This window comes from Drosophila mojavensis, unplaced genomic scaffold (genome assembly GCF_018153725.1).
Source record: "Drosophila mojavensis isolate 15081-1352.22 unplaced genomic scaffold, ASM1815372v1 contig_36, whole genome shotgun sequence".
Classification (NCBI taxonomy): Eukaryota; Metazoa; Arthropoda; class Insecta; order Diptera; family Drosophilidae; genus Drosophila; species Drosophila mojavensis.
In genome coordinates, this window is record NW_025318858.1 from 6,389,199 (window position 1) to 6,403,840 (window position 14,642).

A 14,642-nucleotide genomic window follows, 5' to 3' on the forward strand; every position below is an offset into this window, starting at 1 on the left:
CAAGCAAACCATAATCAACATAATCTTGTATCAATTTTTGCACATTTTTTTACCAACGCACCAAACGATAGCTGCTCACATCATATATTTAGACGTTACACATCACTGGTAAGACAGCTGTTTTTTTTTCGCTGATCAACATTGTAGTCAGCAGCTTATCACGAAAAAGACACAAAATGCAACAGAAACACCCTAAACTAGGATAAACTATTCGCAGAGAATGTGCTCTAGCGCTCTAATATCTTGAAGAACACGTTAGCTTAAGCCGACAGCAACATGTATAAGAAATTCCGCAAAATATTGCCTGCGATGCGCCCGGTGCACTGGCTCGTACTGTCCTGCATCGCAGTCGTCACCTGTTATTTTCTGCTGGAGATTCGATTGGATCGTGGTGCGTTTTTCAATTACGTTCCACTTTATTAAGCTAAAACACAATATTTATTTACACTCAGCTTTTAAGCCACTGTCTAAACTCACGGTTAACAGTGGCAAGCAGTCAGTGGCGGACCAAGCAGCTCTCAGTCGATCTATTCCCACGTTCGATGGCTTTGATTATGAGGAGCAATTAGTGGTGCTATACAATCGGGTGCCAAAGACTGGCTCAACCAGTTTCGTGAACATAGCCTACGACCTGTGCAAACAGAACAGATACCATGTCCTGCATATAAATGTGACCGCAAACATGCATGTTCTATCGCTGCCAAATCAGGTGCGTCGACAACATTCCGTCATGGATAGCCGGACAGCTGGTTAATTGTTTTATTGCTTTATTAGATATCCTTTGTGCGAAATGTAACCAAGTGGCATGTAATGAAGCCAGCTCTGTACCACGGTCACATGGCATTTCTAGATTTCTCCAAGTAGGTTTTCCGAAAATGATTTATCACTGATTATAAATCTATATATTTTGCAGATTTCAAATAGCACATAAACCCATCTATATAAACCTGGTGCGCAAGCCACTTGACAGACTTGTGTCCTATTACTATTTTTTGCGCTATGGCGACAATTATCGCCCAAATCTCGTGCGCAAGAAGGCAGGCAATAAAATTGTGAGTTGTTAAAAAAATATATATTTATTTATATTTCACTCTATGTAAATATCAACATTTTTAATGCAGACGTTCGATGAGTGCGTGGTTCAAAAACAGCCCGACTGTGATCCCAAAAATATGTGGCTGCAAATTCCATTCTTTTGTGGCCACGCTGCTGAGTGCTGGGAACCCGGCAGCGATTGGGCCTTGAAGCAGGCCAAACACAATTTGGTCAACGAATATTTTCTAGTCGGTGTCACCGAGCAAATGTACGAGTTTGTAGATCTGCTTGAGAGATCACTGCCAAGGTAAATAGCAATTGCTTTGCCATATATTCAAATTCACTTGAACAAAATCTTTTGTTTACATACAGAATATTCCAAGGCTTCCGTGAGCACTATCAAAACTCAAATAAATCTCACTTACGGGTGACATCATCGAAATTACCGCCCAATGAATCTACCATACAGACCATACAGAGATCGAAGATTTGGCAAATGGAAAACGAACTATACGAGTTTGCGCTGGCACAGTTCGAATTTACCAAGAAGAAGCTGATGCAGCCCGATAACAAGCATCTGCAGCAGTTTATGTACGAAAAAATACGACCAAAATGATTGTCCTGGAGGATCAAGGGCAGCAGGGGCAAACACCGAACCAAACTGGACAAGTTACTGCCGAAGTAAAGGCTTTAGTATTGCAGGTTAAAACAGTTTATTTCTGTTTATATTATTAATATAATTTTTAAAATATGTATATAGCTTTTCTAGATCTGATCTGTACTTAAAAGCAAACAAATTCGTGAAAGACACTAAGACTTTTTAGCATTGGATATCATTGACATATTGATTATTCTTTTATATTATCGCGTATATAGTTAGTATAAGTCAGTCATTAACATTAACACTCGATAACGCTTTCTTAGAGTTACGTAAGCAATATTTAGCAACAATTGTAACAACTTTTTAAAGCACAATATTATTCATCTAGTAAATTGTACTCCAATATTCATACATATTGATATTTATAGATATATATTTACGTATTGACAATACCAGATCTTGAACGAAACTACCAATTAGATACTTAGAGATAATATAATGTGTAAGTGTAATGATATTATTGGACTCTCGAAATGTATGTATATCAGCTCATAGCACTTGAAACTGAGAAACTCATCATCAAGTCAAATACATGTAAATCCATGTTATCCATATCAAGTTTTTATAACAAGTGTCTCCATCAACGATTGTCTGTAAGTGATTAGTGGCATGCAACGGGCAAATTGATTAAACCTGTCGATTGACCATCAGGTATAGCCACACTACGTACGAATACGATATATATCAATATAGACACGCACGCAAATAGCAATAATTATTGGTTTTCTGTGTCTCGCATTTTGTTCCAAGCCGATTTCGCTTAAAGTTGCAAAGCCGCTGAATGCGATCGGCAACAGTCGGTGCGAAAATCCATTGAACTTTATAAGCTGACGTAGCCGAGCATTAGCATTGACTAAGTTGACGGGAAGACTGCCTGCCTGCCTTGGCTGTCTGTCTGTCTGATTGCCGGACTGACGCAGAGGCACTTTGGTTGGAGAGCAGAAAGCGAAATTGAAATGGAATTATATTTCAGGCACTATACTTAATTAATTGGCTGAGCCTGAACGTACGACCAATGAGTTTGCATTATCGTCAGTTGTACAATTGAACGTCGACACGCAAAGTCGTCGTTGCTGAATTTTGTGGCTTTTCGTATTTTATTTTTAAGTTATTAATATGAAGTAGTAACAGGCATTAGAACCTAAAAATTGCCAATACAAAGTGCGACTAATTAGTACATATCGAGCGCATGGCAGCTGTTTTGTGAGATTTACAAAGTGTCTCAATTACGTATACATATAATTCTATATACCATATGTATGTATGTATGTTACTTACAGCTTAATCTAATACTGGTTATATGTCAGCACAAACAATATATACAACCGGCACTAAAATTGTTATTTAGAGGTCACGAGTTCAACCATATTTAAGTCTAACGAGTACGCTAGGGTGAAATAATATGCATATAACAATTCTCAGATGCTTGGTGTGTATAACTAAACACATATAACAATTTATATAAAGCTTGATTATACTGAGCTAAGGTAATAGCACACATATAACAGTTCTTAGATGCTTGTCGTGTATACAAATTTGAGCCAGCCTGATTGCACTGAACGAAAGTAATATACATACATATGCTTGTTATATATCAGTTCTTAGATGCTAACGGTGTATAACAATACGCGTAAAAATTTAAAAATTGTCTGACCTAACAATATAACAGTTCATAGACGTTTGTTTTATGCTTGTATATAACACTTTTAAAAAAAGCCGAATCAACTACACATGTATCTACATATGTACATGTGCATGTGTGTATGCATATTAATGTGCTTGAAATTAACCTTAACCCTGGCTCAGTGTTCTTTGCATTTCTACATTGTATATTGCCAACTACAATGAAAGCAACAACAACAAAGCGCATTTCAAAGTAACCAACTGTATAACAGCCAACGAAGCATGCACTTTCCAACTTGCTTACAGTTGCCATAATTAATCGCTTGATGTGTTAGTTTCATTTGTTTTGTAAGCGTGTGTGTGTATGTTGAATATTATACATATATACTTATCTACACACACTTCTTAACTACCGGCTCGTTACACATATGGGGGTATAAAACTGTTGAATGAGCAGCTTTACATTTTCAGTGTTTAAGTGTATTAGGACAGAGATAGACCTAGCTTAGTCGGAGATACAAAGTCGAAGAAAACTGCAGTACATCAGAGTGGAATACGCAATCAAAGGATACCAAATCTTTCAACTTTGGAATAACTACGATATACGTCCATTAAACTAAGGTAAGTTTTTCATTTTGAAATACTGTTATTACTGTTACAGTTATTTGAGTCGTTGATGCGTACGCATTGTGTTTCATTATGTTTTGCTTTCGTTACAATTTTCGCGCCCTATTTTAATTTTTCTTGTTTCTTTTGTGCTTGACCTTTGCCTAACGACGAGCGCAAATGCAAATACCAGAACGCGAGCGAGAGAGCAACAAGTGCAGCTCCTACAGTACGTTGTCCAGCACTGTAAAAGTATGCTCGCTGTTCCTTTTGCATTTGCTTTCGAAACGGTTCTTCTTGTTGTTATTGGCGTTGGCATCTGTCGGAGGGTCACTGTAATTGTGTCGCTCTATGCGAAAATAAAACGAAACGAAACAAGTGAACGATGAACATGAAAAGTTCAATAAACGTTTAACATTGACACACATCCAGTTCAACGTTGTGAAGCGGTTCCTGTTCAAGTGCAACGGCAAATGCATTTAGCGTTGTGTTTGTGCTGCGTAATCAAACTTAAAATAATTATATTAAGTCAATATGGCAACTGCAACCAGCTGCCTGCCTAGGACAACAGTAGCCGGCGGCGCGTCTGCCGCTGTCGCTTCTGACGGTGTCTCTATTGAATCAGGTAAGGCGGTCGTACAAGCACAGACATGCATTTGTGTATATTTGTGTGTATGTGTGTGTCCACACGAACACAATTGTTCGCACGCTTTATTTTTTTATTTTTTTGTAAACTTTTGTAATGCGTTTTTGGCACGTAAGGTTAAAGCACTTTTTAGGTTGGACTTGGGCTTGCCCTTGTCCATTTACCTAACTAAATGAATACAATTTTTAATTGTATTTTATTTTCGCCAAGACTTCTGACCTCAGACTGACTTGCTTGACATCGACTATCTTAACGATCAGCAAGTTGATGGCCATGGAATTTTTTGCCCTTAACCCGTTTTGTTCTGAAATTAAAAACATCTTTATAGTTGGACTATAAAAGTTTTACCAGATTCAAGAAATATTGAATGAAAACAGAATTTACATCAACAATATGTTAAAAATAATTTACCTATTCTAGTTATATACTCAGTTTTGCAAGTTGAAAAACATTTTATTAAACATTTATATAACAAAATTGGATTGCTACATTTTTTTTTTTTTTTTTTTTTTTTTTTTAACTATGCGAGTAGCTTTTATCCATGTAAATTACTTTCCAATATTTTCTTAATACAATAAATGTTACAAGTGAACAAAATATTGAACTAAGAATGAATTTTTATACGTAATATGTAAAATAATTTTTGTTTTTGTTTTTTATTTTGCCAAATAATTAGAAATTATTATTATTTTTCAATTAGTTTTATGAGATACACTTTAAAAAAGACTAAAAAATTGCTATGAAGTTTAAGAAGTTGCAGTGCCAAAAATTTAGTTTGTAACGCTTCGTTAGGATCGTTGTTATTTAAGCTTCGGTCTTAACAGTTCTTAACTAAATCACTTTTGCATGGATTTAAAATAGTTCCCTCGTTTATGAGTTCAAAGCCGATTCATATGAATCCAAATTCGAAACATAAACCAGTTCAGTTCAGTTTAATTTGCAGTCTACGCTCCCACAAATATGTACATATATACATATGTACATACATATGTACAAACATGTATGCCAACTATTAATAGGTCATCTTTGATAACGAGTGTACGCAAAATACATATGTACATACATACATACATAGATATTTCAAATCATCATCGTATAGTAAACTCATTTGTCAGCGCAAAATTGAAACCGAGAGTCTGGCGCCCAATAGCAGTCAATGAATGGAAGAAGGTGTAACTCGCAGGGGCGCCTCGCACGTGTTGGTGTCGATCAGTCCAAAAAGCTGCCGAAACAAGTTGTACCATGCCGAAACGTGTTGGCCATACACAATGCGCAATGGAAATGTTGTCAAACAGGTGTAATTACTAGGTAATGGCTAATAGCCGTACATATGGGTATATAGCGCTAGCATTGAACCGAAAGTACAATGCCTGAGGGTCACCCAGGCGTTTTCGCATTGTAAATGAGCAAAGTGCTTCAAGCAGATGCTGCGGGAAAGACCATGCTCGTCATCAACGACAACAAAAACAACAGCAACGATAGCTTGAGCGAACCGCACTGAAAACCAGCTTTCGATGGCATAATTTCCCAAATGCATTATTAGCCTCTCATTTTTGCATCTCTTAGTGCGCTCTCTGTAAGCTCTCTCCCTCTCTCTCCCTCTGTCTCACTTGCTCGCACGCACTCACTCAACCGCTCGCCCTCTCGCACTTGTTGGCACGTGAATGTCATGCTCAAGTTCAACTTCAAACACACTTAGACGCACCCATACACACACAACCACACGCCTTCTCTCTGTTCTTCTCTCTCGCTCTGACTCCCGCTCATTCAGTTTCCAGTTTGTGATTCTTGGCTTGGTATAAAATCTTCGTAACGTGCTTTTGGCCACAACAGTTTCGTCTGCTCTTTCGGCTCCGTTACACGCGTCGTCAGTTGCTTCTTCTTAAGCTTTATCACCGATTTTACTCCAGCTCCCAAAACAAGTTTTACGTTTTTGGGCAAAGTTTGTGTTGTGTTTTGCTGTGTGTACTATATTAATTATACGATTATTTGGTTCACAAGCCCATTAACTATTCATTCAATAAATTTTTGTTTCTTGCAAAAAAAAAAAAAAACCCAAAGCATCTCGAAAAATCCCATAATTGGCTATTGTCTTTGCAAGCCTATATAATCAGCTGCGCACGCATGCTTCCGCTTAATCGGTTTGCGATTCATTCGGTTAATTTCGCAGTCATCTAATTGCACAGATTCCCATCTGTAATTTAGCTTGAATATTGTATCCATAATCTGTAATTCCCATTGTCAATCAGTTTTTAACTAGTTTTGCTGTTTTTCTTGATAATATGAATCGATTCCATTCCATATTCTAGGCAAATCTCTTAATGTTGAAATCATTCGAAATCTAAGCTGTAATCACTGATGTACGTAAATCGGTTATTAAAAACTTGTTTCCATAGATATTGAGCTTAAATTAATTCAAGTAGAACGAGTTCAATTCAAGAATTTAGCTCAAGATCTTCATGGCAAATGCATTCTAATCTCAATGTTAACGAAACAGCAAGCTAAAGATATATCGATCGATATATAGATACATATACAAATAATATTAACAATTATCGTTATGCAGCATCCGTTATAAGGTTTTCAATATTAGCATGCCAAAGGCGAATGTCAAGGTTAGGCTTAGACTTAACAAAAGCCGAACCGGAACGCATTGGCCTGCAATGCAATGATTCAATGAATCGATTCGCAAGCCGGTTGTCTGTATATCTGTATAGTATATAATACAAGTTAATTAATAAACTGCATAATCTGACATTTAGAAAATCAGACACAAAGCAAAAACCAGAGAATTAATGCAATAATTAAAGGCTAGCCAGAAGAGAAGATTTAACTGAACAAAAGCTAAGCAACAGCAAAAACAATTACAATTGCAGCAAAATGAGTAAGTAATGATGAAATGATATATATATAGTATATAAATACATATATAGTATTTTTCTACTGTGGCCTTACATAAGCAAATAATTGAGTTTCGCTGTTCAACTGTTGGGGGATCAAAGCGCAGCTTCTATGTAAACACGCTTACGTACACTATTTATCATATAATACTCATCTCTATACCTCTTTCTCTCTCTCTATTCCTTTTATATAGGAGTGCCCACCATGTTGTCGGAGATCGAAGCTCTGCCCTCGATCAAGCTGGGCGACTTTACGCTGGAATTCGAACTGGGCGAACCCTCAGCTGCGGCCAAAGAAGTTGCCGCTCGCGAGCTGCGCGAGACGCCCGAACGGCAGAAGGAGGCAACGCAGGAACTGAAGCGTTTACTGGAGGGTAAGATCTATATATGCTACATATCAAATAAAAACTTTGCTTTTCAAATTGTATTTTCCGGAATGCAACACGATCTAGAAGTAGGGAGCTGAAATGCTAAAAAGTCTTATGGAAAGTTGAAATAAAAATCCCATGCAAGCCATAGAACTTCTAACCAGCTCTATTTATAAAGGAAATACAAAACAAGGCAATACAAATATAGATACTACGATTTGTAATGCACTCAAATATTATATTTACTTAATATATAATAATCAGCAACAATTTTAGGATTCTATTACCAAAATATAACCCAATCTAGAGTAAAGGAACTACGTCAAGTTCCCTTTGAGTTGAAAAAAGCCTCAGGCAAGCAGTAACTATTGTAACTATGAGTTTTATACTATATATGGTTTTTACAGCTTGCATGTAGCTTTTATTTTTCTACAATTCATAGTTGAAGGAAATATGTATGGAAAGTATGTAGTATCCCATTTTCCTTGTAAGTTCTTCGTAGTGCTAATTAAAAAAATATTAATTATTATTTTTTTTTTTTTGCACAAATGTTTTTGCAAATGTCTTTTAGACTTCAATTAGTTTAGGTGACCTGCACTGAAAAAGTCAGGTGGTAGCATGTGACTAACTAGATATATAGTAGTTAAAAAAAAATTTTTTTTTATTACCTTCGGGCTAAAGTCGATTTCCTAGTGGGGTCGAATGAGTAGCCAACGCGATAATCGCTCAAGTAAACTTCGAGCTAAGTATAAATATGTATTCTCTAACACTAAAGCTGGAGAGATATTGTCAATAGCTCTAAGTTTAATGGCCATTAATTTAGCTGGAAAGGTCAACGAGATCAACTTTGAAACGACATCGTTAGTACACAGCAGCTGGACTCTGTTTAGCACCGAGACAATTGAATATATATAAATATAATATATGTGTATCTTAGGCATCATTTGTTACACATATATAAATATAATATATGTGTATCTTATGCATCATTTGTTACACAGCTGAAACCGATCTGCACTGCCCCAAGGAAAATGAGGACTGGCTCATACGCTTCCTGCGACCCTGCAAGTATTATCCGGAGAGTGCACGCGACTTGGTAAGTTGCTCCGTAAATGATTTGTACATCTCCTAAAATAAAATTTTTTTTATTATAACTCAACAGATCAAGCGCTACTACTCCTTTAAAGTAAAACACTCGGATGTGTATAACGATTTGAAGCCCACAAGGGAGGCCAATATCTTCAAGCACAACATACTTACCGTGTTCCCCAATCGGGATCAGTACGGACGTCGCATCTTATTGCTGGAGCTGGGCAGTAAGTGCTGAATGCTTGTGATAGCCTTCGGTAACTCTCTAATATTACCTTTCTGCTTTTCAGAACGCTGGAAGCACAAGCAGGTCACGCTGGATGAGGTCTTCAAGGGTGCGGTCATCTTTCTGGAGGCGGCCATGCTGGAGCCGGAGACACAGATCAATGGAGCCGTGGTCATTTTCGACATGGACGGCCTGAGTCTGCAGCAGACCTGGCAATTTACGCCGCCGTTCGCCAAGCGCATTGTCGACTGGCTGCAGGATTCGGTGCCGCTGCGTGTGAAAGCCATTCACATTGTGAATCAGCCGAAGATCTTCAATGTGGTCTTTGCGCTCTTCAAGCCCTTCCTGCGCGAGAAGCTGCGCAGTCGCATCATCTTCCATGGCACCGATCGCGAATCTCTGCACAAATACATGTCGCCCAAGTGCCTGCCCTCGTGCTATGGCGGCATCCTGGAGCTGCCCCGCGTCGATGGCGACCAGTGGTACGAGCTGTTGCTCATGTGCGACGCCGAGTACGAAGCCATCAACTCGTATGGCTACAAGAAGAAGTGAATGGGCCCAACCAACGGGCAGTGTGTACAGCAAGTGATATTCCCTCGTATACCCAAAACTCGATTTATAATATGCATTAACCATTAGAATATCTGTTATACGCTTGTCCAGTCAGAGCCAATCAGTTTGCCTTAGTGTTAAGCGATCGATTCGATCTTAATTATCTCAAATACATTTAAATGGGGGTAAGCCTAATTATAGTCTGTTGTTACATTTATTACTTACATATTTAAATCTAAAAACTTATTTGTATTCAAATATATACTAAAAGTTGAAATGAAACACTCTGCGCATAATTCACATAATTCATATAATTCACTTTATTCCTTAGAGCTTCCTCAATCGGCTTAAGTTTTTATAATTTTTATAATTAAGTTTTTATTTTTATTTCCTTGTATATAGACAAATCACGTATAAGTTCTTTGTTGGCTGGTTTCTAAGTATTCGTATAAGTTCTTTGGCTGTTATCTAGATCCCTAGACAAAGCAAATATTTAATATTTATATAGATACCTTTAATGTTATCTGTCTATCTATCGGTTTGGTCTTTGAAGTTGCGGATTTTCTGTCTTAGTTATAAATTTTAATTACAACAGTTGCTGTCTTGTCATTTCGGCGTATATAAATACGAGTTGTACAGATACATATATAAGCATACAAAAAGAGTTTTGTATAACGACTTAGTCTAAATTCAATATTGTTTGCCTTAGGCTCTATGGTCAAGTCAATCGCTTCGCTCACAAGGCACAATTTCCACACCCCACTTGCAGTAGTACGGTTTCAGCAGATGTGCGACTGTTATACGGTAATAACTGGCATACAACGTAACGAGACTCTTTCCATTAATCTCAAATTGTTTCTACCACAGAGTGTTTGATGTGCTTTTGGTCTCTTGGCCACAATCAAGGACTTGGCGGGAATGTAGTGAATGCATGCCTCTGGATAAGCCATAAAAATGAGAGATGGTGAGGGAGTGAGAGACACAGAGAATAATACACGTAACAACCCCGTCCCCGCTCATAGCTGATAATTTGTCTTGGGAGCCTTGGGCGAGCTGCGCGATTGTCCGAACAGATGACGCGACATGGAGGAGGGCGAACGCATGGCAGCATCCGTATTGCGCCCATCATCGTCATCCGCATCGACGACGTCAGCGGCTTTGCCCGTACCACCGCCAGTGCAGCACTGGCGCCGCTGCATCAGCCGGATGGGCTGCGTTAAATCGATGGTGTCGCCATGCTGGCGCTGCTCCGCCTCGGCGACGCGCTCCATTGCCTTCCATTGTCGCAGGGCGAGCACAAAGGCGTCTGTCACATTTGTCGCCGTCTTCGAGGAGGTCTCAATGTGTGCGCTAATCCCATGCTCCGCGCACCACTGTTGCACATCCTCGTAGCTCACTTGCCTGCGCTCCGCTCGAATGTCATTCTGCGAATATGAAAGCGCATTGGCATTGGCATCAGCATTAGCATTAATCTAACGTGCAACTCACCTTGTTGCCGACCACAATGAAGGGGAATCTGTCCGGCTGGACGTCCGCATAGTTGATGAACTCGTTACGCCACAGTCGCAGGCCACGCAGGCTGTCCCGGTCGTCCAGTGCGTAGCAGAGCAGGCACATGTCGGAGCCGCGGTAGAAGGGCGTGCGCAATGCCCGGAATCGCTCCTGCCCAGCCGTGTCCCATATCTGCGAGAGAGCACAGTGGAATGAGTGGAAGGAATGAGAAGCATCGGCTTCGAAAAGTTAGCGCTAATTGCGTCATGCGAATGACTGAGGGCAGATCGCCAAGGCCCTGGGCCAGAGACAAAGCGGGCCGATAATAGTGTGCTGATAACCAGGCTAAAAGCAAATTCAGCCCAAAGACCTTATAGTAAGCAAACAAACAAAAAGGTGACGCTAAAAAGACACTTCCGATCGGGTATATTCGACCAGCACATGCCTAAAGCTGTGCATTGAGTCTTTACCTAAGCATTCTAGCTACAATCTATTTATACAGTCAAGTCTCGATTCGTACCCCATTAAATCGAAAATCACGATAAATCGAAAACATTTCTATTCCCTTAGGGAAATTCGTTCTCAATAATTTGTATTTCTTTGTAAATCGAAAAAAAATAAATAAATAAGCGGATCCCCTTGCTATTCCGAATTATCGGGATTCTACTGTATTTATATATATATATATATATATATATATATATATATATATATAGTGTAATAGTTAATATAATAGAAATTAGACATATGTAAGTTGTCAGATTAGACTCAGCTTGAACTTTCATCTAAGCTACATAAGAAATTTCGAAATAGATATAGAGGCTATTGATAGCAATTGTTGTCGAGAATATCATATTAGGGGATTTGATAATAGTTCCTTGGCTGCTAATAGAAGAGTACGAGCCCTGCAGCAAAAATAAGATAATAGATGATAAAGATTCTGAAATATTGAGATTAGATGCAGAAAACTTTAATTACGCTGACACAGTCAAAGAACTGAAAAAGAAATTGAAAAGCCAAAAAACCAAAATATCTAGATGCATAGATATACATATACGAGGTGGAAGTTCCTGACTCGAGTCTTTTCGAGTCTAGCTGACTGCTTGGGGGCTTCAGGCTTGCAGTCACAGGTAATTAAATAAAGCTTTATGTAGATCCTTGGAAGTAAATCAAATACATATTTGAATCTATTTTTCATTTTTATAGGGCTCTAAATGCAAAGCGTGCACTTGAGGGATAAATGGAATGGACATGATGATGATCAGGTCAATTAATACACTATGGTCGAGACCGATTTTTTGGCGTAAAATCTAATTTTATAGTTAGAGTCTTCACACGTATATTTGTCAAATACAATTGGAATTTTTTATTTTGGGGTTGGACCCTCCCATACCTTTTTTAAAATATAAAATTCAAATACATTTATATTCTTCATCGTTGTTTAAAACAATTTCAAATAGCCTATCATTATCATAGTCGCTGAATATGGTAGAAATATATCGAATCCCCAAGCTTTACTTAGAATATGAGTGTTGGTTTACTGCAAATTTGTTAGTTAATTCGTTTTTTTTTTTTTTTTTTTTTTTTTTTTTTGTTCTTCCCTGGTAACTTTCAGTTCCTTCATCAATTCATCCTTTCTGGTTTCTTCGCAGAAACTGGTGCGGCATGTAATAAATAATGCGTTAAATAGTTTGTTTCTGATGCAAGGACAAATGCTAATTATAGTTTCAGTCCTATTCCAGTTTCTAAATAGATCAATTTGTTTGTTCATTATAAATGGAGATGGCCAAAATAATAACAACCAGCTGTAAAGGCACCTTGAGTGTCGCTTTAAATCCTAGCAGGCCACGCTTGAACTTTGTGAAATACTTTATAGTGTGATGTGGTTGATGAAATTATAATATTTTCATTCAAATGATCAAACAGTGTGACCCTGGAATCAGTTTTAGTATTTTCTCTAATGTCAACTTGATTAGAACAGAATCATTGTGCATGTTGACAGAACTTCTTGTTTGAGCCGAGCTTAGCGAAACGGTGATAGAAATAAGCACGAAAACCTGTTATCCTTTTCGAATTTTTAATGGGCAAATTTAAAATTATGCATAATCGAATTTGAAGCTGTAGTTTTTCGGTATTGCAAAAATCTCTGGAATTTATTGATTGGCGCAATTACTATTAACAATACAAATTATTTACATGATGCTTTGTCCCAGTTTGCTTACTCATCTAATTGCAGCTCCATCCCAGCCATCCGTTGAATATTTATAAGCTATATACGAAAGTTGGCGGACTGTGAAAATGTGAACTCAAATGGAAGCCGACAGCAAGAGGAGAAAAAACAAACTGCATCAATAACAAGCAAACAAGGGAATACCCCTGTTCTCCGACGGAAATGGGAAGAGCGAGACTGTGAGCAAATATATGTATGTATGTACATATGTATGTGTATAAAAAGACGTTCGCTTAGAATTTATATCAAGGGTTTGCTCCCCTACATTATATGCATACACATACTACACACACACACTCACGACCACACACACACAGATACGTATGTTACATGTATGACACAAAGTCATCGCATTGTTTTTGCTGCTCTTGTTGGACATTTCAGCATGCTAAACGGTTGTACGTTAATTGAGCTTTGAATCAATGTGTGCGTGTGTGTGAGTGAGTGAGTGAATAAGTGAGGGCAGATAGAGCTGATAGCGGGACAGATAGTACGCAGCTCAAGTGTCAGCGGAACAACGCGAAAAAAACAAGCAATAGTGAAAAGAGGAAAAAACAGTTAAGCTGAGCTGGTTGAAATGCGAATTGGAATCTAATAAGAAAAACTGATGAAGACGCGTTCAATTCCTCAGTCGTGACGCGTTGCTGACCCCAGTTAAGGATATGTAAATAGATGAATCATCCAATTAGACTACCACTCCACCCACCTGTAGTGTGTACTTTTCACCGTCCACAGCGATGTCCTTGTTCATGAACTCCACGCCAATCGTGTGGAAATTGTTTTCCTCATACCGATTCGATACGAACCGTGTGAGCAGCGCAGACTTGCCCACGCCTCCGTCGCCCAGTATGACGACCTTCAGCAGTTTAGATTTTTGCGGTGGGCGCATGTTTGTCATTTTGTTGATTTTTGTTGTTATTTGCAGTTGACTGCCTCAATAATTACTAAATTGTTGTAAAAACTGCGCAGCTAACAATTTTTTGTTTACAATTGTCATGTGGGTCTTCTTTGTATCATCAATCACGATATTCGTTGCACTTCAAGCAATTAAATGCTATTTTTTGTTCATAATACATACAAAACGTACTGGCGTGCACTTTGAAAAATCCCAACAATTAAACGATCAAAAAATTGAACACTTAACGCAACCGCGCCACCACGCGCCGCAACCTATTGGACCAACAGTCAGCTGTCAAATGGTTTGATGGGCAGAAA

The 14,642-nt window shown here is 38.4% G+C and overlaps 3 protein-coding genes and 1 long non-coding RNA gene across 8 annotated transcripts; 3 read left to right on the top strand and 1 right to left on the bottom strand.

Annotated features, from left to right (window-relative positions):
• Positions 1-120: 120 nt before the first annotated feature.
• Positions 121-2,244, top strand: LOC6576142 (heparin sulfate O-sulfotransferase). Of its 3 annotated transcripts, none has more exons than XM_044008960.1 (6): positions 121-388; positions 453-709; positions 775-860; positions 914-1,052; positions 1,122-1,342; positions 1,408-2,244. In XM_044008960.1, the coding sequence occupies exons 1-6, from the start codon at positions 277-279 to the stop codon at positions 1,649-1,651; spliced, it is 1,059 nt and encodes a 352-aa protein (XP_043864895.1). In that variant the 5' UTR covers positions 121-276; the 3' UTR covers positions 1,652-2,244. The 3 variants fall into 3 exon arrangements, with proteins under 3 accessions (XP_043864895.1, XP_043864894.1, XP_043864896.1); XM_044008959.1 differs by having other exon boundaries at positions 122-391; XM_044008961.1 differs by lacking the exons at positions 121-388; positions 775-860 and having other exon boundaries at positions 598-709.
• A 1,546-nt stretch (positions 2,245-3,790) lies between these two features.
• On the top strand, positions 3,791-9,988 carry LOC6576143 (alpha-tocopherol transfer protein-like). Of its 3 annotated transcripts, XM_002002106.4 has the most exons (6): positions 6,406-6,532; positions 7,334-7,455; positions 7,666-7,845; positions 8,841-8,935; positions 9,002-9,155; positions 9,219-9,988. In XM_002002106.4, the coding sequence occupies exons 2-6, from the start codon at positions 7,452-7,454 to the stop codon at positions 9,704-9,706; spliced, it is 921 nt and encodes a 306-aa protein (XP_002002142.1). In that variant the 5' UTR covers positions 6,406-6,532; positions 7,334-7,451; the 3' UTR covers positions 9,707-9,988. The 3 variants fall into 3 exon arrangements, with proteins under 3 accessions (XP_015020490.1, XP_015020489.1, XP_002002142.1); XM_015165004.3 differs by lacking the exons at positions 6,406-6,532; positions 7,334-7,455 and adding an exon at positions 3,791-3,940; XM_015165003.3 differs by lacking the exons at positions 6,406-6,532; positions 7,334-7,455 and adding an exon at positions 4,231-4,550.
• A 14-nt stretch (positions 9,989-10,002) lies between these two features.
• LOC6576144 (ras-related protein Rab-9B) lies at positions 10,003-14,618 on the bottom strand. The gene is made up of 3 exons (XM_002002107.4): positions 14,134-14,618; positions 11,195-11,389; positions 10,003-11,130 (listed from the first exon to the last, which is right to left on the bottom strand). The coding sequence occupies exons 1-3, from the start codon at positions 14,323-14,325 to the stop codon at positions 10,723-10,725; spliced, it is 795 nt and encodes a 264-aa protein (XP_002002143.1). The 5' UTR covers positions 14,326-14,618; the 3' UTR covers positions 10,003-10,722.
• On the top strand, positions 11,921-12,591 carry LOC122757274. The gene is made up of 2 exons (XR_006357246.1): positions 11,921-12,327; positions 12,404-12,591. It is a non-coding gene; the product is annotated as an uncharacterized LOC122757274 (long non-coding RNA).
• Positions 14,619-14,642: the final 24 nt, after the last annotated feature.